The 24,270-nt window shown below is 64.3% G+C and overlaps 1 protein-coding gene across 1 annotated transcript; it reads left to right on the top strand.

Moving 5' to 3' along the window:
• Positions 1-8,960: 8,960 nt before the first annotated feature.
• SLCO4A1 (solute carrier organic anion transporter family member 4A1) lies at positions 8,961-22,461 on the top strand (the record flags this gene model as incomplete). Its single annotated transcript, XM_080814209.1, has 11 exons — positions 8,961-9,777; positions 10,560-10,650; positions 11,304-11,425; positions 11,784-11,895; positions 16,351-16,505; positions 17,221-17,416; positions 18,421-18,586; positions 18,676-18,848; positions 19,096-19,160; positions 19,533-19,681; positions 21,364-22,461. The coding sequence occupies 11 exons, from the start codon at positions 8,961-8,963 to the stop codon at positions 21,526-21,528; spliced, it is 2,211 nt and encodes a 736-aa protein (XP_080670335.1). The 3' UTR covers positions 21,529-22,461.
• Between the last annotated feature and the right edge of the window lie 1,809 nt (positions 22,462-24,270).

Here is a 24,270-nt window from a genome sequence, read left to right as displayed (position 1 = left end):
GTGGACTCATGCCGACTGTGGCAGTTTTGGTCCCCAAGGCCTCGGCGTGGGTCAGAAGGGAGCGGTGCAACTAGTACCCCGACGGGTACCCGGCAGATTCGCCCGGCCACGCTTCTCTCTCCGTTGGGGACAGAGGCCACAGAAACATTTCCTACTGAGCCACGTGGCCTCCTGTTTTCAGGTGTAGCAAAGAGCCCATTGTCTGCTTTTAGAAGGGGACACAATAATCCCGAGACACTCCCAGCTGCTTTTGTTCTGGGACCCTGAGCTGCCCGTCCGACCTCAGCGCGAGGGTGATGTGTGGAGGCCCACTCGGGCAGGACCCGGTTTCCCCGAGGACAGGTGGTCCCCAGGCCCCTGAGGACCCCGCCCCGATGAGTGGGCAGGAGGTACCAGCTTGGTCTCTGGCAACCAAGGCTTTTGTTGGGGGGAGGGGGGTGGGCCCTGGGTTCTGTTAGCAGGGGAAGAAACTGGCCTGCCGGGCCCCGAGTCCCCTCCCCTCCTTGGCTGGTCACGGGGACCCTTCTGCTGCCGGCCCTCGACCTGCTGTCCTCAGACACCCCTCACTTCCCCTCGGTGGTCATGGTGCAGGCCCCTCCCACCAGCCCGACACGGAATTAGCCTCTCAAACCACATTTCTGGGGGCCGGTGGACACGTCTCACAAACCACGTGCCCTTTGGCAAAGCTGGTCCCTATGCGGCCGGCGAGGCCCAGTGAGGACGAAGCAGAGGGTCAGGGGAGTCACGGGCTCCTGGGCCGGGGAATTGCCCACACGTCCTCTCCACCCAGGCATGGCTTTTTCTCCACGGAGACTTGGGGGTACCCAAGGTACTGCTCCTTGGCCCAACACCTTTTAGGACTTGGGATCTGCTGGTCTGAGAGCCACCCATTCCTGCCCCACGTTTGTGTGCGTCCTGGTGGTCGGCCTCTCCCAGATGCCCTGGGGCTGGTCCTCGGACCCACGGGCCTGAGAAGCCACCTGGACCTGGCTGACCCCGCCTGTGCCCAGACAGGCCCATCACGGGGCCAAGCCAGTGCCCCCGCTGCTCTAAACCCTTGAGGCCCTTCTGTAGGTCTCCATGTCCCATGAGCTCCACGTGGCGCCCAGACCCACTGGGAGGAGAGGGGCTACCTCCCTCCTCCCCACGATGCCACATTCTTGTTAGGATCGGAGAAACGCAGGCGCAGAGAGGCCCACCACCTGCCCAAGATGGGAACAGACACCTGACCACAGCGTAGCCTCTCTCCGTCCCCTCCGCGGAGCAGTCGTTATGGGTGGGGAAGACGAGTAAACCTGTGCGTACCTCTCTCTGGCTCGTCCTGCCCTCCCCATGTGTCTGCTTGCTGGTGGAGACTGGGTGGGGAGCAGGAAGTCCGGGCGAGACACCCGCCGAGGGGCAGGTCCTCCGTCTCTCTCTCTCGGACAGTCCTTCATTGTTGGCCTCCATGCAAAGTGGCCAGCTTCCCGCCCACTCTGTTCTGCATGGTCACTAGGCATGCAAATACGGGGGGCCAGCACTGCTGTAGTCGCCCCAGATCCTGCCACCCGGAACCCGCTCTCTAAGTAGCTTCGAGCCCCTTCTTCGACAAGTGAAAGCCCCCCCACCCCCGCTCCCTCAGTCGGAGGAAGAGACACCAGGATGAGCCTCGGCGGCGGGAGAAGAGGGCTGCCTGAACAACCTCCATGGGTCACGGAGAGAAGGACCTAGGGTCGTGGCGCGGGGGCGGGGGGGGGGGGATGGGCGGAGACCCAAGGTCACAGTAAGGGGGGAAAGTACCCAGGGTTAAAGGGGTGGGAGGACCCAAGGTCACGGGGGGTAAGGACCCAGGGTCACACATAGGGGGGTGGCAAGGAACCAGGGTCACAGGCAGGGCCGGGGAAGGACCCAGGGTCACAGAGTGGGGGAAGCACCCACGGTGTGAGGCGGCGAGGGCAGGAGAAGGACGGAGGAGAGGGTGGGGCCCTGTGGTGTGGGAGCTCAGGCCGGGGGCTGCCATGTGGCGTGTGGCATGTGTCACAGTGACACGGGCTGTGGCTGTCGACCTCAGAGCGACCAGGTGCAGTCGGAAGGGGTCCTACTGGCTGGAGTGTAGAGAGGAAGCAGAAATGAAACCCGTCCGTGCCCCCAGCTGCCACAACCCCAGCCAGTAGGGTTCCGGAGGGAGCCTGGGGGCACCCTGGCCCTGACATGGAGAGGCCCTGCTTCCCCCACCCTGGCCCCGGGCCTCCCTGGGGGCCAGCAAAAGCTGGGCCAGAGCCAGACTGTTCCTGGGAGCCCGGCAGAGGAGGACCCGGGATCGTGGCATCAAGGGACCCTGTGTCCCTCCCACCTGCTAGGTCTGCAGACAGCCCTGTGCAGGCATCTGTGGCGAGCAGAGGTGGGCCCCCCTGGACTGAGACCAGGGCCCAGCTCTCGGAGACGGGGCTACCCAGGGGCCCGCTGGCTTCTCACACAGCAGCTGTCGGGAGGGCCTATGGGTGGGGGTGAGGGAGGAGGAAGTGGGACCTGGATTTCTAGGAGCCTCGTGGCTCAGACTCTGGGAGGTGGTGGCTGACGGCCAGGCCAGTGGAGACCCGTGGTCTCCTCCTGAGTGAGCCTGCATGCACGCATACACACACGCACGCGCACACACACGCCCTTGCCCCTCTCACTGCAGCCCCAGGTGCAGAGCGTCTGGCGGGAGGCTCCAGGGAACACATTATCCTCGAGGCTAATCCTGGGCACCTAATCCCCAAGGGCTCCTCTCCCGGCCGGAACAGACGGGGGGCTCCTCGCTGCGGTGGGACCGGGGACAGGCCTGGAGGGTGGGATAAGGTCCCAGGACCCCGGGCTCCCTTGGAAGGAGCTGGAGGAGGGGGAGGCTGTCCGGTGTGCGTGTCTCGGGTCTGGAAAGCCATCCGGGGCTACTGCAGGGTCGCTCACAGCCTCGCTGTTGCCCCACGACGGGGACGGCAGCAGGGAGGGGCCGGCCCGACGTGTGAGCTGCGCCCCAGACAGAACCCCCAGCCCGCTCAAATCATGGGGAGGCAGGGGGCTCCTTCTGCTGCTGGCATTCCCGGGGAGGCCTTGTCCCTCGTCCTGGGGCCGCACCCCTGGCTCCATGGGGAGGACCCACCCCCCGAGACGGGTGCATGGCTGAGGACTCGGCCCACAGAATGCCTGTGAACGGCAGGGCAGGCCCCCGGCCCTGAAGCCCTCCCCGGGCCCCTGCAGGCCAGCTCCGCCTCTCGCCTCTGCCGGCCCTGCTGTCCTCACTGCACCAGGACCGCTGGCCGCTGGCGCTAACACGACATCCCTGGGCGTAGGGGGCTGCGAGCGCCTCACGCGTAGGACCAGGGTCCTGGAGGTCCCCAAACGCCACTGCCCAGCACGGGCCTCGAGGACAGCAGGTGCTGGTGCGAAACTACCCGCTGCGTCCCTCGGGATTCTCCGCAGAAACGGTCAGGAGGAGAGACAGACACGTAGAGAGATACATATGTATCTATACGTACTTAGATCTTTCTATGCATCTCTTTGTATCTCTATAATTATTTATATGAATTTATATATATTATTTATATTATTATATTATATCGATAAATTATAATATAATAATATAAATATATATCGTGTAATTATATTATATATAATTAATGTATTATATATTATAAAATATAATGTGTTACAAATATTATTACATTTATATAAATTTATATATTATATATATAAACACATATTTTATATATTTATAGATTATATATCAGATAAAGATTTATTATCAGAAACCTGGCCCATGCAGTTATGGAGTTTGCCGGGTCCCTCGTCTGCGGTCGGGACGCCAGGGAGAGAAGAGGTAGACGTGCGCTGGTCGTCTGAACCTGAGCGCCGGCTCAAGACCTCGGAAGAATGATGTCCTGGTTCCAAGGCAGCCAGGCAGGAGAAATTCAGGGAAGGGTTAGCCCTTGTGCTCTCTCTCAGCGTTCAACTGATCGGACGAGGCCCACCTGCATTGAGTACGCCAATTCAAGTACTAATCTTTCTAGAAACACCCTTGCCCACACACCAGGAATGCGTTGCCCACCAGACTGACAGGTGGGCCTACCATCCGGCTGCATCAGCAGTAGCTCCGGGTGGAGGACGGAGAGGGGTCGCCAGGTGGTAGAGGCCCCAGGGCTCTCTTAGGGGAGGATACCTGCGGACGGTACCTGGAGCCCCAAGGGGTAGGGGCAGCCTCTTGGCCTGTCCTTCCTGCTAAGCAGTCTCTGTGACCCTTGGCTATCTGTGGGTCTGCCTCCTGCCTCTGCCACCCAGGCACTCCTGTCCTCTGCCCTCCTGCCGCATTGCCCGGCCCCCTACTCCAGCTTGGCTCAGCACCCACAGACCATGACGTTGGCCCCTACAGAAGGTGCCCACCAGGCTTCATCAGCAGGTGGAAAGCAGGCACATATTTTGTCCAGACCGGTTTGTGATGGACATGCTCTCAGGGCTCCAGGAGAAAGCACAGTGGTGCCCAGTCCTCCCCAGAGGGGCCAGTCCCTCCCCATGTGGTGGGCCACTGGGTCTTCCGGCCCCTGGCACCTTCTGCCCATCCTCCCCACGGGGGCCTAAGATACAAACAATAGACAGTGTCCACAGAGCCACCGGCCTGGCCTTAATGTGGGTCAGCTGACACTGCCTGGGTGGCCAGCAGGAAGGGCAGCCGGGAAGTCACCTTTTCCCGGGTGACCACATTGACCACATTGACCTCCTGCCCATTTTGGGAGCAGATCCTGGAAAGAAAGTGCCCGTGAGCAACCTGGGTCACGTGCCCACATCCCAAAAGACTGCCCACAAGGGACCTGAGGGCCAGGAGACGGAGACAGAGCAGCTCTGTGCCCGTCGGACCCGCACATCCCGGTGTGTGCCGCTGGGCTCGGCCACTACAGCTGTGAGGCTCTCAGGCAGGGCTGCTTGCCCGCCGCCGGCCGGGCCCCCCGACAGGCCTCTACGGAAGGTGGTGTCCTTGGGCACACAGCACGTCCTTTGAGCTCAGACCCAGCGTAGGCATGACTATCGGCGCGCCCTCACCCAGAGCTGTCTCTGGCACCCCGTGCACATGTTGGCTCCCAGATCCGCCCGAGATCCTGGTGCAAACTCGGAAATGTCCTCTGGACGTCCCACGACTCTCAGGACCATCCTGGTGGCTGGGAGACTCCAAGTGTCACAGGTCTCCAGACGCATTTGGGCTCCGCCACCGGCCTACGGATGGAGGGGACGATTCCAGGCACTGCCCCCCCTCCTCACGCGGTATCCCCAGGGGGCCCACCTCCCCGTGTCTGACCAAGAGCCTTGGTGAGAGTGAGAGCCTTCCAGACCGCGCAGGGCGACTGCAGCAGGACTCCAGGCATAAGGACAGTTTGCAGAGGCTCCGCCCCGGCTGCCGAGCCGCCAGGGGACCACACAGTGGGGAGGGGGTGCCAGGCAGGCTGCTGACCAGAGCCACTGGAGGAGGGCACCCGGGAGGAGGCTCGAAGCCCACAGCTCCGAGGGCTGCTGTTCAATTCTGAGGCGCAGGCAGCGGCCACCAGTGGGTCATCCAGCTAAGGGTACCCCGGACTGGATTTCCACCTTAAATAATGCGCTGCCCCGGCGTGAGCGTCGTATGTTCACGTCCAAGATCCTCAGCTGTCCGTGCAGGGGAAACTTCGCCACTGACTTGGAACCACACAGTGCCGTTCTCCTGTGGCTCCCGGTTTCTTTCTTTCTTTCTTTCTTTCTTTTTTTTTTTTAAGATTTTATTTATTTATTTGACACAGAGAGAGAGAGAGAGAGATCACAAGCAGGCAGAGAGGCAGGCAGAGAGAGAGAAGGAAGCAGGCTCCCCGTGGAGCAGAGAGCCCGATGCGGGGCTCGATCCCAGGACCCTGGGACCATGACCTGAGCCGGAGGCAGAGGCTTTAACCCACTGAGCCACCCAGGCGCCCCTGGCTCCCGGTTTCTAAAGGGAGGACTCTTCGCCGTGGCCGTCTGTAATCACAAAAGCCAGCGGCCTGGCCACCTCCTGAGCCGTCCCTCCTGCAGAGGCAGGACCAGCGGTTAGAGCCCAGCGTGCCAGGCAAGCCGGGGGGGGGGGGGCTGGTGTCGCAACCACTTACTGGGGATACCGACCCATGAGTCGTTCCCAAGGGCCCGATGCTGACCTTTCACCTGCCGCAGTCTGCTGGGGGCTTCCCGGAGCTCCCCCTGGCTCCCATGGCCCCGGCCTGGTTGAGGTTCTGGAGCTCCAGGGCCCGTCCCAGCTCTTGGCCCTGCATCGCGTGCGTGGTTTATGTGTGAGCAGGTGTGTGTGTGCATAGTTGCAGATGGCTATGCATGGGCGTGTTGATCTGCATGCACATGCGTGTGTGCACACGTGCACGCATCTAGAGGAAAACACACTGTGGTGTCATCAGCACAGGGTGGCCTGGGAATTTGGGGTAACATTGAACCTTTGCGGTGCTTCTCCGTGTGCTTTTTGGCGGCCTGCCTGAGCCATGGGGCTGGGAGGTGCCGGGGCTCGTGCTGGGGGCTGTGGCTGGGGTACAGACGTGGTGCGTGCTGGAGGTGGCTTCTGTGACCACAGGCTCCAGCAGCTGGGTCTCTGTGCGTGCGGGGCTGCCAGCCGGCCAGAGCTTCTTCCGGGAGTGGCGCCCCAGCTCTGCCCGTGGTCGAGCCTGCTGGCCTGGCGGCTCTGTGATAAGGCCCTAGCGCACTTGCAGCCAACGGGGACGGCAGCCATGGAATTCTGCTGGACACGCACGGCCTCAGCACTTGGCCGCAAGTAGCCTGCGGGCACCCATGTCCATGGTGAGCAGCTGGCTGCAGACACGGATGCCGCGGGCTTGGTCCCGGTTCCTTCACTGCGGTGTCGGGGGGACGGCCGGTCGCACACCCACAGGTTCTGAGGGGTCTGTTGAGCTCAGCGGCCACCTCCCCTCAGGCCTGTGGCCTCCTGGAAACTGGGCCACGTGGGACAGCGCATGGCGTCCCCGGGGGCTGGTGAGTTTCCCACAGCTGCCGAGCAGAGCTCTGCGAACGGGGCGCTTCTCCCAGCGCTGGGGGCCAGGGCCTGAGATCAGGATGTCAGCGGGGCTGCGCTCCCTCTAGACGCTCCAGCTGGGGTCCTTCCCGCGCGTCCAGCTCCTGTCCCCCATACCCCCCAGCTTCCTCGTGGCTGCGTCTGCCCAGTCTCGGCCTCTGTTGACACGTGACTTCTCTGTGTCTTGTCTACTATGGACACTTGTCACTGGATTAGGACCCACCCAAATCTAGATGACCTCATTTCAACCCATTAATCACATCAGCAAAGACATTTCTTCCAAATAAGGTCACACTGAGTGTCTGGGTGCACCTGTCTTTTGGGGAGACCACCATTCGACCCCCTCCAGGCCCCTCCAGGGCCCAACAAAGCAGCGCTCTCCTCGGCTGCAGGAAGGAGCCTCTGCTGGCAGAATGGGATGGCAGGAGCCCCTGCTAGCGTCCACTGACACCCTGGACTGTGTGCGGTGGGGGCAGGGCTGGCCTGGTGAACCTGGGTCTGAGGACACTCCGTGGTCCTGAGTCACCACCAACAGGGTCCCTGCCCTGGGCGAAGCCAGCAGGCGGCTCCCCAAACCTCAGAGCTCGAGCCTGTGCGGTTTCCGCGGCTCCCGGAGAAAGGCTCCGGATAAAGGCAGGCTTCACACCTGCCGGGAGCCTCTGAGTATGAAGTGGCCCAACCCGAAGGGGGAAGGGTGGGTCAGAGTCCTGGGGCTGCCAGACAAAGGGCCACAGACCCCTGGCTGGGACTCCAGGCCTTGACTGTCCTAGCTCTGGAAAAGGACGCCTGAGGGGGAGGGGCGGCCACGCAGGAGCCCCTGCGCCAGGCTCTGTCCTTGCTGGTGGACGACGTTCTCACGTGCTGTCCACCTGGGCGAGCGCCTGTGCCCCGGCCTCCCCTTTCTCTACGACCGCAGTCCCAGCGAATCGGGGCCCATGCTGACGGCTTTTCGCCTCTCCAAAGGTGCCGTGTCCCCGCACTCTCATGGCCCACAGCTCCAGAGTGTCCCCTCCAGGGGGACACAGCTCAGCCCACGACCAGAGGTCACTCGGGGGGCAGACCTCGGCGGAAAGGGCCCAGGAGCCGCTCGCCTGCAGCGGAGGTCGGGGGTCTTCTCCCCCCGTGCGTGCGAGCGTGCTGCCGCTTGGTTTCTGGTGGGAGAACCAGCCGCCTGGGGCGTGCGGAGGCAGCCGTGTACCCACGTCGGTGCTGCACTTTCCGACAGGGCTCCGGGAGACTCGGGAGGCAGGATGACCCAACCCCGGCCCAGGCAGGGCCCCCGGAACAGGGCCGGCTAGGGAGCGGCAGACAGAGGGAGCGAGGGCACCCTTTCTTCCCAACTTGTCCGTGTCGCTGCACACGTGTCTCGAAGTGACTTCTTGAAAACCTGCCGTGGCCAGCAAGTGCAGCGACCCTCCTGCGGGGCGCGACCCTGCTTCCATCCCCTTCCCTCATTGCCCTCCAGACTCTGACTAAAACGAGTGCTGGAAGCGTGTGAGTTTAATGAGGAACGGAGGCTGGACAGCATGGGGACCCTGTCCACCCGGGCGGTCCCTCCAGAGCAGCGAGCACAGCTCACGCCCACCGAGCAGAGGCCACAGGGGACTGGGTGGGTCAGGGTGGTCCCGGGGCCCACACGGGCATCGACTGTGGCCTTGCTCAGGTGTGTGGGTCTGGGAGGTGTGGCCCTGGATGCAGGAGGGGGCAGCAGGTCAGCCCCATGAGACCGGGGAGCAGGCAGCAGAGCCACCCGCTGCCCCGAGGGACAAGGCACAGGGCGGGGCATGTTCTCTCCGAGATGTCGGTGTGGGCACGCGTCCACGTAAGTTTTCTAACCAGAAGCTCTTCTCACAGAACAAACCAGCCACTGGACTACCATCGGGCGGCTTCTGTAGCTGCCCCCTGCGCCCCCCGGGCGGAGATGCCTCAGCACTCGATGGGGGACAAGCCCCTGGTCTCCATGCCGCAGCTGGTCTTCCCAAGCCAACCCTCAGCCGCGGACGGCGGGTGCGGCCACGGACCCCCCAGCAGTCGGGCATCCCCCGGCTCACCCCGGAGCCACGGCGCCCTGGATCCTGCCACGCACAGCCCCCTGGACGCCTGCAGCCAGCCACTGTGCCCGCCGCAGGCGGAGAAGCACGGCCCCCGGGCGCCCCCCGAGATGCACTACGTGGCGGCCGGGCCGCAGAGCACGGCGTGCGGCTGGGGGGCCTTCGCGCCCGGGTGCCTGCAGGCCTTCGACACGCCCCGGGGCTTCCTGCTCTTCCTGTGTGTGGCGGCCTTCCTGCAGGGCATGACCGTGAACGGCTTCGTCAACACCGTGGTCACCTCCATCGAGCGCCGCTTCGACCTGCACAGCCACCAGAGCGGCCTCATCGCCAGCTGCTACGACGTGGCCGCCTGCCTGTGCCTCACCTTCGTCAGCTACTTCGGGGCCGGCGGACACAAGCCCCGCTGGCTGGGCCGGGGCGTGCTGGTCATGGGCGCCGGCTCGCTGCTGTTCGCGCTGCCTCACTTCACCACGGGCGCCTACGAGGCCGAGGTGGCCGAGGGCGTGGGGACGTGCCGGGCCAACCGCAGCGTGGTGTGCCGGGACCGCGCCTCGGGCCTGTCCGGCTACCGGCTGGTCTTCATGCTGGGCCAGTTCCTGCACGGCGTGGGCGCCACGCCGCTCTACACGCTGGGCGTCACCTACCTGGACGAGAACGTCAAGTCCAGCCACTCCCCGGTCTACATCGGTGAGTGCGGCTGCCGGGGCACGGGGCGGGCGCGTCCTCACTCCTCGCTGGCCACGCGTGGTCACGGGTGAGGCCGCAGGTGCGCGTGGGCCTTCCCCCGGGGCCGGGGTCAGCCGGCCCCTCGCTGTCTGCGGGGGCTGGGCCCGAGCCTCCCGCTCCTGCCAAGATCCCCACGTTTACACGGAGTGAGGTTTCTGGGTTTCGGCCTCGTGCCCATCACACCCCCGCATCCCTCCTGCCAGGCCAGGCTTTGCCAGGGAGAGGCGCTCAGGGACATTTGAGGGAGACCGGCCAGCACCCCGGGCCTGGCCGCACCTCGTCGGCTGACTCTGGCCTCCTCCTTTTCACCTTGGGCTCTGTCCCTCTAAGCGGCTCAGCGGTGCCGACCCAGGGACACGGGGTCCCGTCACTGCGGTGGGGCACTGGCGGTGCTGAGCGGAGCACCCAGCCCGCACGACGAGGCCCTGGGGACGTTTGCCCCCTCGAGGGACGCAGAGTCCAGATGCTGCCTGCCGCTGCCTTTGACAGAAAATCTGTAAAAGTACTTTTAAAAGTCGGCAGCAGGGGCGCCTGGGTGGCTCTGTCTGGGGGGCGCCGCTCGCGTCTTGGTCTCAGTGTTGTGAGTTCAAGCCCTGCGTCAGGCTGCGGAGTCTGCTTAAAAAAATAAAATTAAATAAATAAAAAATAAAAACAGAAAGTTGACAGCAGCCAGATCTCCGACACAGTGGAGGCCGTGTGGACGCGAGCCCGGGGCCCCTCTGCAGCTCCCCCTCTCTCTGCAGCCGTCTTCTACACGGCCGCCATCCTCGGCCCAGCCGCCGGCTACCTGATCGGAGGCGCCCTGCTGAACGTTTACACCGAAGTCGGCCGCCGGTGAGTGTCCTGGCTCTGCCTGCCCCCCCCGGGACAGCACGGGCCGTGGGGGCCCTGGTCTTTGGCGGACTGGGGGCCTGGGGGCAGGGACGGCGTGGCGGGTCCGCAGCTCCCCAGAGCCAGGCGACGCCGGGTGCCGTCTCTCCAAGGCCCAGTGCGGGGCGGCTGTGGACTTCCGAGCTGCCAGGGTGACTCCTCCCTGTGGGGTCTCCCTGACGCCGGTCGGGCGCCCCAAATTCAACCCGGTTCTGACAGACTTCCCAGAGTCAGTGCAGAGCCTGCAGGAGAACCCCCACGGCCGACGCCAGCCTCGGGTGCCGGGTCCCCCCAGCCTCCGTCCGGCCTGGCTCCACGACCCCGTCCTTGGGCGAGATGAGCCACTCGAACAGCTCACGGGACTCGGGAAGGCGCCTCGCTCACTAGATGACCCGTTCATTAGACAGATTACGAGCCCGGAGCGGCCAGCTGGAGGAGACAGGGGGGCCGGTGGGGGAGGGGGTGCAGGTCCCCGTGCGGGTTCCAGTCACCCCACACCCCACGGCCACCCACCTGGAGGCTCAGGTTTTCACAGACCCGCGTGCAGAAGGATGGCTTCTGCGCGGCTGCCGAGTGCCCGTGGACGGGACGCTGACCCCACGTGCCTCTCCCCACAGGACGGAGCTGACCACCGAGAACCCACTGTGGGTCGGCGCCTGGTGGGTGGGCTTCCTGGGGGCAGGGGCCGCCGCCTTCCTCACCGCCATCCCCATCCTCGGCTACCCCCGGCAGCTGCCAGGTGGGTGCGTCCCTCTTCTCCTCCTCTGGGCTGGCGGGGAGCCCGGGACCGTCTGGGCGGGGCCCCCATCCTGCAGGGCTGGCCTGGTCCGTGCCACTGACCACGGGCACCGTCCCCCCGTGGCTTCTCCATGTCAGAAGCTCCTTCTGTTCCCCCTGGTCCCGGGGTGTGTCCTGCTGCTGGCTCTCTCCCACCTCTCTCCTCTCGGCCAGCAGGTCAGCAGTCACCATGCTGCAGCCCCGTACCACATCTGTCCCTACGCCCTTCATCCAGGGGACCTTCCCAGACCTGGGAGTGGGGAGGGGCTTCAAGCCAAGCTCTCAGTCCCCGACTTCCACTGACATCTCTGTCATTCCAGGCTCCCAACGCTACGTGGTCGTGAGAATGTCTGAAACACACCAGTTAAAGGACATCGGTCACAAGGCTGCCAGCAGCCCCGACTTCGGGAAAACCATCAGAGATCTGCCTCTGTAAGTCCCTTACGGGGGGTGGTGTGTGCCTCTCGCCTGTGTCCCGTGTCCTGAGGACCCTTGGGGAGGTCTGCACCCACCAGATCTTGACCCCAAGCTAGGAGAGTCCGTGTGAGCTGTCCAGGGCCACGTGGTCAGTGCACAGATCCTAAAACTCCCGCATGACCCCGGGCACTTCAGGTCTCTGCCCCAAAACGGAGAGACTAGGGAGCAGCAGCCGGAGCCCTCCTCCCAGGGCTGGTCCTGTGGGAGGGCCCGCTCCTCCCTCCTCTGTGTTCTCTGACCATTCAGGAAGTGTCCCCTGCTGGGCTCCAGGCTCATGCCCCCCTGTGCCTCAAGGTCTCTGAGGACCCTAGGAGGACGGGATTGTCCCCAGCTCTGCTCTCACGGCCCTGTACCAGCCCCTGCCCTCCTGTGCTCCTCTCTTCCTCCTTGTGTGTGACCTGGCCCGGCTTTGCGGTCTGCACACACGGTCGGGATGGGAGATGCCTGGCCTGCTCCGGTCTCAGAGAGGGGGTCGGCGACTCCTGGCTGCCCAGCACCCCTCTTCGCGGGCCCAGGCATTCTGCAGCAGGCCTCTCCCGCGGGTGGGAAAGGAGCCCCCTGGACGGTGGCCAGCCTGGGTCCTCGGGCTCACTGCGTGCCGCCTGCCCCTCCAGGACTCCGGGGCCTGAGCCCAGGAACGGTCGTGTCTAACCGGCCTCAGGGGGCCGGGGGCTCTTAGTGGTGGGAATGAGTCCCCTTTGCCTGTCTTTGCCATGGCGGTGTGAAGGGGTGTCAGGATCAAACGTGGCCTCCGGGGAGGGCCCCGTGCTGTCCGCCTTCTGCTGCTTTGCTTCCCTCATGCAGAGGAAACGGGGCTGTCCTGCTATGGGGGGGGTGGCCCCTGACCCATTTAGGGCTTGTCCTGCTATGGGGGGGTGGCCCCTGACCCATTTAGGGCTTGTCCTGCTATGGGGGGGGTGGCCCCTGACCCATTTAGGGCTTGTCCTGCTATGGGGGGGGTGGCCCCTGACCCATTTAGGGCTTGTCCTGCTATGGGGGGGGTGGCCCCTGACCCATTTAGGGCTTGTCCTGCTATGGGGGGGTGGCCCCTGACCCATTTAGGGCTTGTCCTGCTATGGGGCGGGGTGGCCCCTGACCCATTTAGGGCTTGTCCTGCTATGGGGGGGTGGCCCCTGACCCATTTAGGGCTTGTCCTGCTATGGGGCGGGTGGCCCCTGACCCATTTAGGGCTTGTCCTGCTATGGGGGGGTGGCCCCTGACCCATTTAGGGCTTGTCCTGCTATGGGGGGGGTGGCCCCTGACCCATTTAGGGCTTGTCCTGCTATGGGGCGGGTGGCCCCTGACCCATTTAGGGCTTGTCCTGCTATGGGGGGGGTGGCCCCTGACCCATTTAGGGCTTGTCCTGCTATGGGGGGGGTGGCCCCTGACCCATTTAGGGCTTGTCCTGCTATGGGGGGGGTGGCCCCTGACCCATTTAGGGCTTGTCCTGCTATGGGGGGGGTGGCCCCTGACCCATTTAGGGCTTGTCCTGCTATGGGGGGGTGGCCCCTGACCCATTTAGGGCTTGTCCTGCTATGGGGGGGTGGCCCCTGACCCATTTAGGGCTTGTCCTGCTATGGGGGGGGTGGCCCCTGACCCATTTAGGGCTTGTCCTGCTATGGGGGGGTGGCCCCTGACCCATTTAGGGCTTGTCCTGCTATGGGGGGGGTGGCTCCTGACCCATTTAGGGCTTGTCCTGCTATGGGGGGGTGGCCCCTGACCCATTTAGGGCTTGTCCTGCTATGGGGGGGTGGCTCCTGACCCATTTAGGGCTTGTCCTGCTATGGGGGGGTGGCCCCTGACCCATTTAGGGCTTGTCTTGCTATGGGGGGGGTGGCCCCTGACCCATTTAGGGCTTGTTCTGCTATGGGGGGGGTGGCCCCTGACCCATTTAGGGTTTGGTTCTCCAGCTTCCCACTTCCTGTGAGACCAGCCTAGCGTTGCCCACTCCTGAGGGCGCCCCTAGAGCAGGCTGAGCTGGCCCAGGGCCGCAGGGGCCAGGGGTACGAGACCGTCTGTGTGGGGCCAGCCCAGCCAGTCTGCCCGCACCGGAGCAGAACCACCTTCCCGGCACCCGGCGCTGGGGCCCCAGCAGGTCAGCAACCCTGGATGGCGGCCAAGAAGTTTGTGCCCAGGCTTAGCTCCCCACACTAGCTGCTGGTAAGAAATCCTGTTAGCTTTGCCGGATGAAGAGACATAGACGTGCCCACGCCACAGGCGGGAGTGGCCTCCTCCCGGAGCCCAGCCGAGCGCCTCAAAGACTGGGTGGGTCTGAGCGAGCCCGGGGAGGGACCAGCCCGGCCCAGGGCGTCCCCCACACCTAAGAGCCCGGGAGACGGGGTCCGGGGCCGGGGCAGGTGCAGAACCCAGTCGAGCCCCTGTCCCCCGGCACCCACTCTGGGGGCATCTCCTTCCCTTCCTGGACGTGGGACCCAAGTGCCAAACCGAAGAGAATTGTTATCAGTCTTCAAGCCTGAAAGTCAATTTTGCTGAGAACCAGGGTGGGGGATGGCGCCCGGGGAAGTGTGAGCGCTGCCCGTGTGAGATGCTAGGGGCGCAGGGGAGTGTCTGTCCTTAGCTCCCTCCCGGCCGCTGCTCCAGGCCCCGGTGCAAAGGCTAATCATGGCTGCAGGTTCCGACGTCCAATTTACTGTCGGCCTACGTCCTGAAAAGAGAGTTTGAGCATGAAGGTGTTCGCAGGTGCTGTGACAGGTGCTCTGAGACGAGAGCGCCCATTTCCCGGCTGGCGCAGGGGTGACCAGAGGCACCCCGAAGCTGGGTCTCTGGGGCCGGGGCTCCCGAGGACAGCACTGGCACCTGCTCCCTTCAGAGAACAGCTCTGAGCTGCAGGCTTGAGAATTTCAGCCCAGGGGGGCCACTCAGAGCTGCCCCCAGCCGCAGTTGGATGGTGTCCTTTATGGCCACGATCTGCTTTTCCCTCAGTGCAGGAGCGATACGGCCTGGCCTGCCAGGACCAGGGGCTCCAGAGAGACCTCTGCCCCCAGCCCACCTCGTTCACCAGCCCCGGGGTCAGGGATGACCGTACCTGCAAACACCTTGGGGCCCTAGTCCAGGCGCCTGCTGCCCAGTGGCCAGATGGCTGGGGACGGCTCGGGGAGTCGGGACAGGCAGGCGGGAGAGCCCCCCACAGAGGCTGAGCGTCTTTACTTCCGGACCCCACAGCTGTGATTTTCATGTTTTCCGCTCAGAGGAAAGACTCCGTGAGGAGTCTCTCTTGTTCTGTGCCGTTCTTTTCTTTTCTTTTCTTTTTTTTAAGATTTTATTTATGTATTTGACAGAGAGAGAGATCCCAAGTAGGCAGAGAGGCAGGCAGAGAAAGAAGGGGAAGCAGGCTCCCCGCCGAGCAGAGAGCCCGATGCGGGGCTCGATCCCAGGACCCTGAGATCATGACCTGAGCCGAAGGCAGAGGCTTCACCCACCGAGCCACCCAGGCGCCCCGTTCTGTGCCATTCTTGACATTTACCCGGCAGGTAGCATCGCCTGTGTGATCAGCGCACTCAGGCCCTGCTAGGCCTGAACCCCAACAAGATGCAGAACCCCAGTTTAACCAGAGCAAATGGACCTCAGAGAAACTTGGTGTCCATCCCAAGGCCAGGCAGTGTGGGGCAGGCCTCGGTGCCCAGCCCGTCCCTCGGCGGGGACAGGGGGTACAGCAGCCAGAGCTCACACCTGACACTCACAGAGTTGGCCACAGTGAGACCTGAGGCCAAGTGTCCCCCAGGGCTATGCAGGGGTCCCACTCCCTGTCCACAGTGAGGGAGCGAGGCCAGCTTCCCTGGGGAATCAGTGGGCCAGGTCCGGGGGCGCCGATGCCAAGATCCTCCCTCGGGACCCGGCAATGGTACCCCCACCAAGTATGCACCAAGAGAAACAGGGGACCAGGCATGTCTACCCGGAGCCTCCTTGGAGGGGCCCCTCTGTCCCCCCTTCTCCAGGACTGTAGTTGTGAAGGGGCCCCACTGCCCGGTGCCCATTCCCTTTCCGTGGGGGCCTGGCCAGCCCTGGACGTGGGACGGTACCTCTCCCAGCCCCCGGCTCCTGGTTCAGGCCATCTGCCAGGGTCATCACAGCTGCCCCGCAGGTGACTGAACCATGCACTCAGGGTCTCCCCGCACTGGAGAGGGGGAGAGCACTGATACGGCTCTTCCCCAGTTTTGCAGCTCTTTCCTGGAGTCCGTCCCCACCAGCCGAAGCCCAGCCTCACGCCCTCTCTCGATTTCTCTGGGATGGACGCCGAGTGACCACAGCTCACACCCCCCTCCACTCCCCCTCAGACCTCGGGCCTCTCAATACTCAGGCGGATGGGACCACGGCCCCCGGGAACAGTACTTCCACACACCCTGCTCTGGCCCACTCTGACCCTCTGTCTCTTCTCTCTTCCCCATCTAGCTCCGTCTGGCTCCTCCTGAAAAACCCTGCATTCATCCTGCTATGTCTGGCTGGGGCCACCGAGGCCACGCTCGTCGCCGGCATGTCCACCTTTGGCCCCAAGTTCCTGGAGTCCCAGTTCAGCCTGAGCGCCTCAGAAGCCGCCACCTTGTTTGGTGAGAACACTTGTGGCATCTTGGGGGGTCCTCTGCCTTTTCGTGAGTTCTCAGATGGGTGAGGGGTCTTTGGAGTATCTTTGGGAAGTCCAGCTCTAGCGTGAGGGCTCGTGGGGCCTGTGGTCCTGCAGGAAACGCCCCGGGAGCAGGAGTGGGCCGGTCAGCGGTGTCGTCACGTGGACCCGATGGTTCTTCCCGAGAGGTGGGAGCGCCGACCGCAGCGTGCTGGCCAGTTCTCTCGGCAGACCCCTCCTGGGGGGATCTGCTCTAGCTGGGGGGGGGGGGCGGGAGGGGCCCAGCTTGTCTGTGCTTCCCCCAGGGCCTGGGCCTTCATCGTTCCTGGCCCGCGCAGAGAGTGTTTGGGCAGTGGTGCCCCCCGAACAGCTGAACACTCGGGCTTGGCCGTGCCCGTGAGCCTGGGTGGGCCAGGGAACACGCTGTCCTGGGGGCCGCCCCATCAGGTGGGCAGGGGCCATTGGGCGCTCCTCCTCCCAAACCTGCCCCGCCCCTGCGTCCTTCCACCTCCGGGTGGCCAGGTGTCCTTCCTGGGGGTCCCAGGACCCAAAGCGCCCCCGTCCAGCGGCTGCTGCATGGACAGATGGATGGCTCTGGGCCTCTGTCTCCCCGACCGTAGCCTGGGGACGAGAAGAGCCGGTGGGTTGCCGGCCCTGTGCTGCACCCCCCAGGACCACGCTGAGCAGCCCCTCTCTGGCAGGGTACCTGGTGGTGCCAGCAGGCGGCGGTGGAATGTTTCTGGGCGGCTTCCTCGTGAACAAGTGCAGGCTCCGCGGTGCGGGCGTCGTCAAGTTGTGTGTGCTCTGCGCCCTGACCAGCCTGCTGGCCACCTTCGTGTTCTTCGTCCAGTGCCCCAACGCGCCCATGGCAGGGGTGACAGCCAACTACAACGGCAGGTCAGGGCCGGGCGGCACTGGGGGCTGGGGGGACCCCCGGCACACCTATCGGGGGCACCAGTGGCCGCGAGGGATGGGGAAGGTGGGGTTGGCACTTGGTTGCTGTTGGGAGAGGGTCACAGCAGCAAGACATCAGCTCGTGGCCACTCAGAGACAGCCCAGCGCCAGCCCTTAGGAAGCCCTGGGCCCAGTGTTCTGGTCTGGAAAGCGAGACCGTGACTGCCCAGCTCCCCTCCACGTGTGCACACGGAAAGTGGCTCAGGGTCGGCTCTCACGTGTCCCCCATCATAGGGATGTGAGAGCAACAGTCCTCCGGTGGCACTTGGGGAGGAGCAAAAGCAGGTGTGGACGGCCTGCCGTGGGCTGGGCGGGCCCCTCCCGGGACTCCCTGCAGAGTGGACAGGTCTCGCAGAGCGCAAGCATGCCGTGGTGGGACGGTCCTCTCACGGGGCTGGTGGAGAGGACCGGTTCCCCCGCCGTGGCCCCCACGAGGGCCCTGCCACCATGAGAGGGAGGCGGGAGCGGGGCCTGCGGCCGGCTGCAGATGACAGTGCCCGAGGGCGAGCAGGAAGGACCAGGTGGCGCGATGGTGTTTCCTGTATGAGTGGAAAAGAGGAAAACGTGTGTGTCCGTGATCGCTGCTGTGTGTGCACACACATGAGCTGTGCAAACGAGCAGCTGCGGCCTGGGGGGCTGGCACCACGGCGGAGGGCCTTGGCCTCGGTCCTCTCGTGGTGTTCGTGTTCTGAGCCCCGGGCACACGTTGCCTCTGCTGCGACGGAGTCAGGGACGCGCAGCGCGCACGTGGCTGGGGAGTCGGAACGGAACGGGCCGTGGCGCGTGGGGCGTGAGCGTTGCCAGCGATCCCGTGTGTGGGAAGCGCCTTTCTCAGCTGGAGCCCATGTGGCCGCCTGGCCGAGTCCTGAGGCGGGACACCCCCCGCTCCCCGCCCCCGCCTCCAGTGCCGGCCCCCATCCCACCGCCGCCTTGTCTCCCGCCTGCAGCCCCCTGCCCGAAGGCCGCCTGGAGCTGACGGCCACCTGCAACGCCCCGTGCGCCTGTCGCCCCGAGCACTACAGCCCCGTGTGCGGCTCCAACGGCCTCACCTACTACTCCCCCTGCCACGCGGGTTGCCCTGGAGAGGCGGCGCCCGGCGCGGACGGCCGGAAGGTGAGTGCGGCTGCTGCCCGAGGGCGCCGCGCTCTGGGGGGGCCCCCGCCCCTCCCTCCGGTAATCGGCGCTGTTGTCGCGCTCCTCAGGTATACCGAGACTGTAGCTGTGTCCCTCAGAACTTTTCCTCTGGTTTTGGCCATGCTACTGCAGGGAAATGCACTTCAACGTGTCAAAGAAAGCCCCTCCTCCTGGTTTTCATATTCGTTGTAATTATCTTTACATTCCTCAGCAGCGTTCCCGCACTGACGGCAACCTTACGGTAAGCCCCGGGCCTGGGTTTCGCTCTGGTCCAGAACCTTCCCTTGCAGCGGCGGTGGAGCTCTGCAGATCCCGCAGGGCACGTGTGGGGCCCCCGCGAGCACGAGCTGCCTCTGCACCGGGCTTCCCACCCCGGGAGGCAGTGACGCGGCCGGGGGCCGGGCCAGGACCTGGCTGCAGATGTGGGGGTGTGACGTGGTGGACCGCCACCCTCCCCTGAGTGCTGACGCCGCTGTCTTCCGTTTCAGGTGTGTCTGTGACCGGCAGAGATCCTTTGCACTGGGAATCCAGTGGATTGTGGTTAGAACTCTAGGTACTGTGCACTGCGTTGTGGAGTGGTACAGTTGCGCAGTGTGTTCACTGCACAAGGGCACCCACCATGTGTCTCCTCACCTGGCTGGTGTGCATCCCAGGTGGCCTTTGCCCAGTGAGCGAAAGACGCCATTCCCTAACCGTCCACTAGAGGGACCCATGGTCATCGATTTGCCCAGAGGGTGGCTTCTCCTTAGCACAAAGGGCATCGGAGGTCCCCCCAGAAGGGAGCTTTGAAGCCCACCTTGCACCCCTGAGATCCCTGAAGACCGAGGCCCCCTTTCTGAGAACCCACACAGTCGGGACCTCGGTGCGGCCCGCCTGCCCTGCCTGCCCGGCGCGTGCCCGGGACTGACCCGGCCTCTCTTTGCAGGGGGCATCCCAGGGCCCATCGCCTTCGGCTGGGTGATTGACAAGGCTTGCCTGCTCTGGCAGGACCAGTGTGGGCAGCAAGGCTCCTGCTTCGCGTACCAGAACTCAGCCATGAGCCGGTACATGCTCATCACTGGGCTGGTGTACAAGGTGAGAGAGGCGGCGGCTGGCCCGCGTGGCCCCGAGGCAGCTCCAGAGTCCGCTCCAGGAGGCCAGGGGTCTTCTCCAGTTAGCTCCGGGGTCCGGGCGCCCCATGGGGCCTTCCCGCAGCTCGGACCCCCTGCTCAACCCTGCTGGGCTGGTGTCCGGGAGCAGGGTCCTTTTCGAGTTAGAGCGGTCGTGGTCGGGGCCGCCAAGCCCCGCTGCTGGGGACGCTCCCCGGCCCCCCACCTGCCCGGCCTTCACCCCACAGCTTGGCGGGCGGCCCTGGGACTCCGGTCAGCTGAGGCTCTGCAGAAACGAAAGCCAGCTCGCTGCGTTCTGCAGGCCTGTTCCCGGCTCGGCAGGGTCGGCCTGCTGGGTCCACCCAGGAGCGGCTCCCTCTTCGTCTAGCCTTCCTGGGCCTTGGGCTGCTGTCCCCTTCCTCAGCTCGACCCCGTTAGGAGAAACTCCTGCTGGGACGCTTGGCTCACGATGCCTGGGGACAAGCGTAGTATTAATAGTTTGAATTTTGCCCGATTGGAGGAAAAGGCACAAAACCTTCAAACTGACGGGAAATACTCAGGCCAGTCTGTAAGAGCGTTTTGATTTCCTTCTGTGGGGGGAGGGGTGCTCGGGGTGCTCTTGCCTCGAGCTTTTCTCCAAGGGCCTCGAGGATGCTGGAGGCTCCTCCGGCCCCGGGTTTCTGTCGCCGTGAGCAGAGTTTGTGCGGCTCTGGAGGTCGGCACTGGTCAGCTGTGAAGTCACAGCCTGTCCAGGGGGCTGCTCCTTGCTTCTGTGCCCTGCTGTCCCTCTGCCCAGAGCAGCGGGCCGATCCGGGGATGTCCGTCCCCCGAGACAACCACGCCTGGGTGTCGGCACGAGGCCTGGGAGCGCTCGGAACATCTGGGGTAGTTTCAGCCGGAGGAGCAGACAGGTTAACGCGTCCCAGCCGGTCACCGTCCCAAAGCAGAAGCGGCTTCAGGCCTTTCAGGCCGAGTGACGCTCCAACGAGCAGCATGGGCGTTCCCGCTGAAACCCGGCATTTACACGTTAAAACGCACGCGTGTACCCGGAGGCCAGCTTGCGTGCCCAGTGCCCTCTGCGTGGGAGCCCTGCGGGGCCGTGAGCTCCGTGCGGCTGGGGCCCGGTAAAGCAACCTCGGCAACGCTGAGCGAAGGCCACAAACCCGGGGCTGAAAACTGTAAATATTTACTGTTTCCTTGGCTCTAGAGGCCAGAGGTCCCGCACCCACGTGGGGCAGGGTCCGTTCCCTCGGGGAGCTCTGCCGGGGCGGGTGTGGGGGGTTATCTGTGCTGCGTCTTCTCTGCCCCCCCCCCGTCACGTGGCCTTCTCCTTGTGTGTCTCCTTGTTCCTATGAGGGCACCTGGCATGCCAGGTGGACACACCCCAAAACCCAGGGTGATTTCATCTCAAGATCCTTACCTGAAGGGACATCTGCAAAGACCTATTTCCAACGGCAGGTTCTGAGGGTCAGGGCAGCCCATGAAGCTCTCCACCTCCTCTGGGTCCTGCTTTTAGTCAAATGGTGTTTTCGTTCCCTCACGAAGAGCATTGGGGTCCTCACCAGGCTTCTGCAGGAAAGAAGGATGCTCTCTGCAGACGGGGTCCCCGGGGCTGGGGCCAGGCGGGCAGCTCTGGTGCGGTCCAGCAAGCTCCTCCTCTCCCTGCAGGTGCTGGGTTTCCTCTTCTTCACCACCGCCTGCCTCTTGTACAAGCCCCCCTCGGAGTCTCCCGATGGCCTGGCAGCTTCTCTGCCCAGCCACTCCTCGGCCTCTGAGAGCCCGGTGGACCTCCGGGGCGCCCCCTCGGCCCCGCGGCTGCAGAGCGATGTCTGACGGCCCCCCCCCCACCCACGGAACTTCCCGAGAACACTGTCGGATTTCTCCCCAGAAGGGCCGACCCCTCACCGATTGGTCCCCCTCCGTGCTGAGGACCCCCCGGAAACCTCCCATTGGATTCCAAGGGTCCTGAGCTGGTGGCGGACGCGTGGGAGTCGCAGACACCAGGGAGAGAGCAAGCAGGGCACATGGAGAATGGGCACACCTCCGGCCTGGCCCCTGGGGACCAGGGTGACGGTCCCTCCAGCTCAGGAAGGACGAGGCCCAGTGGCCATTCCCTTCCCACTTCCCGCTCCGTGGAGGACACAGCCACGGGGCACTGAACTTTCCCCTGGACACGTCAGAACCACCTATGCAATCTTACCTGTGCTGTTCGTTCCAGAAGATGCAAAGCGGCCTGCAGGCCTGGGCGTGGCTCCCGGAGGTCACCGTCCTGTCCCGGAGCCTGGGGAGCACCCCCCGCCCCCGCCTTCCCCGCACACACGGGCCTGACGCGCGGCTCCATCGAAAGCGCTGGACGAAGGACGCTCCGGCCCCCACCGCGGGGCTGTCCACCAGCCGGCTTCCCAGCGGCTTCTGCCCGCGACACCCCGCCGGCCCGCCGGCCCTGACGTCCCGGTTCCTCCTGAGGATGGGGCACAGGTGTGAGGCCATCTGCAGGGGTGCGGGGCCGCGGGAGCCGCCTTCTCGGGTGTGCAGCCGGCTCCCCTCCCGTCCTCAGAGCGGCGGCGGGCCGGGAGCTCGGCGCCTAAGCAGACACTCGCGGACCCGTGCTTGGCATCAGCCCATGTGCAGGGTTTGTTTAGACCCCAGGGGTGCACTCGGCAGGCTCACGGGCCGCAGGGACAGCGGGACTTCGCGGAGTGTCTGTTGGCGGGCGTCCTCAGTTAAAATGATGTGTGCATAAATATATTTTAATATTTAAAACCTATCTCTCGGTCCAATGTGTTCTGTTTCCATGAATTTGCAGAGTTCGGTGGTTTTATACGCGCTTCCTGTGGGTTTCTGTCAGTCGGGGTCTCCAGGTCCGAGGGAGGCTGGCCCCAGAGGAGCGCTTTCCGGGCCCCGAGCTCACCTGGCTGGGCATCTCCCCTCCCTCACTGTGACCCCAGAGTCCCCTCCCTCCAGAGTGCAGCCCCCGGTGGGTGGGCTTGCGTCCTCAAACCAGGGCCCCACTTTCTGCCACTTTCCAGAGCAGCCCAGAGCGTCGGGACTCAGACTAGGATGGCCGGACACGGCGGTTAGTGCGGGAGAAATGTGTGCATGTGTGAGAGGCGGGGAGACCCAACGCGCCCCCCCCCGGGTCACTTTCTCCCTGAGCGTCCAAATCTGAGGGAGCCATGACCACGTGGGGCGATGGCCTGTCCACGTCGTCTCCTGGACAGCTGGCACGTGGCCACCACAGTGCTCAGCAGACACACCCTGGAAGAAGCCATGGCGGACGTCGGCAAGCGGTCTGGGCCCTGGCGCTCCCGGCTGGAGGTTCGGAGCGGCCCCTGGCCCAGAGTCTCCGCGGTGCCAACAGCAGGAGCCCATCATCCCGAGGCATTAGGGTGCCCAGGGCAGGTGACCCTCAAATCTCATCCAACAGGCGTGGCGGAGCACCTCTGCCCCCTTGTCTTCTGGGGATAGTCTGCGACGGCCGGAGGACCAAGGCCTCGGGGATCCCGGGGCGTGCCCTGCCTTCCCCTACTTGAGTTCAGGCACCTCTGGCTATGACTCCTGACCCCAACACCAACCCCTCCCAGGAGGGTGCCAGGAACCCAGAGAGTCCACAACGATGGCTGGTGGGTCCCGGGGCGGGATGAGCTTGGAGGTGTCCTGGGCTCCAAGACTGCAGACGGGGCCCTCTCTTCCTTCCACGCCCCGTGTTTCTGCGAATGTGAGCCGTATGCCAGCCCTCCTTCCGGTCCTGCCCCGGCCACTTCATCAGCCAGGAGCAAGGGGTCCTGAGTTGAAGGACCCAGAAGCTCCCTGGCCTTCGGGACCACACTTGAGAGTTGAGCACCTGCTACATGCCAGACCCTGGGCTGAGCGGCAGGTAACGGGGGCGCTGCCCAGAGAGATCCCAGCAGCAAACCCAGGCTGGCGGGAGGGCCGCAGGGGGCAGGGACGGACAGCTCAGCCAGGGTGTTGCAATTTCCTGCTGGGTAGTGCCTCCATGCCCTCTCCTGGTGGGGCAGGCCCTCAGACCCCCTTCATGGGGAGGGACGCCAGGCACCTGATAGGAAGCGATGCTTCTGGAGTCCCTCTGTCCTGTCCCCGCCCGTGGACTGGGCACTTCCTTCAGCTCCTACAAACAGCTTTATTGGAATACGAATCACACCCCATAAAACTGACCCATTTAAAAGGAAACTCAGTGGGTTTCCGTCTCTTCACAGAGTCGTACGACCACCCTGCGGGTGGCTAGAACGTTTTCATCATGGCAACAAGAACGCCCCCCTTAGCCGCCACCCCCAGCCCCCCGCCCCGCTCTCCGTGGCAACCATGAATCCACGTTCCTCTCTAGCTGTCTGTTCTGGCGTTCACTATGGGGGACCACACATGACGTGGTCCTTCCGTGTCTGCCGTGGCCACGGGGCGCCACCACATGGGAGTCTGTGTCCTGTCCAAGGTGGAAAGCTAGTCCGCTACGTGGGTGAACCTCCCCATGTTGGTCATATTATTTAAAGGAGAAACAGAGGTCCCTGGCCCCTCCCAGCCATTCCCAGGCTGAAACACAACGTTTTGATCACTTTG

Source organism: Martes martes (assembly GCF_963455335.1).
Source record: "Martes martes genome assembly, chromosome: 9".
NCBI classification, from domain to species: domain Eukaryota; kingdom Metazoa; phylum Chordata; class Mammalia; order Carnivora; family Mustelidae; genus Martes; species Martes martes.
This window is presented reverse-complemented; position numbering and strand designations above follow the sequence as displayed.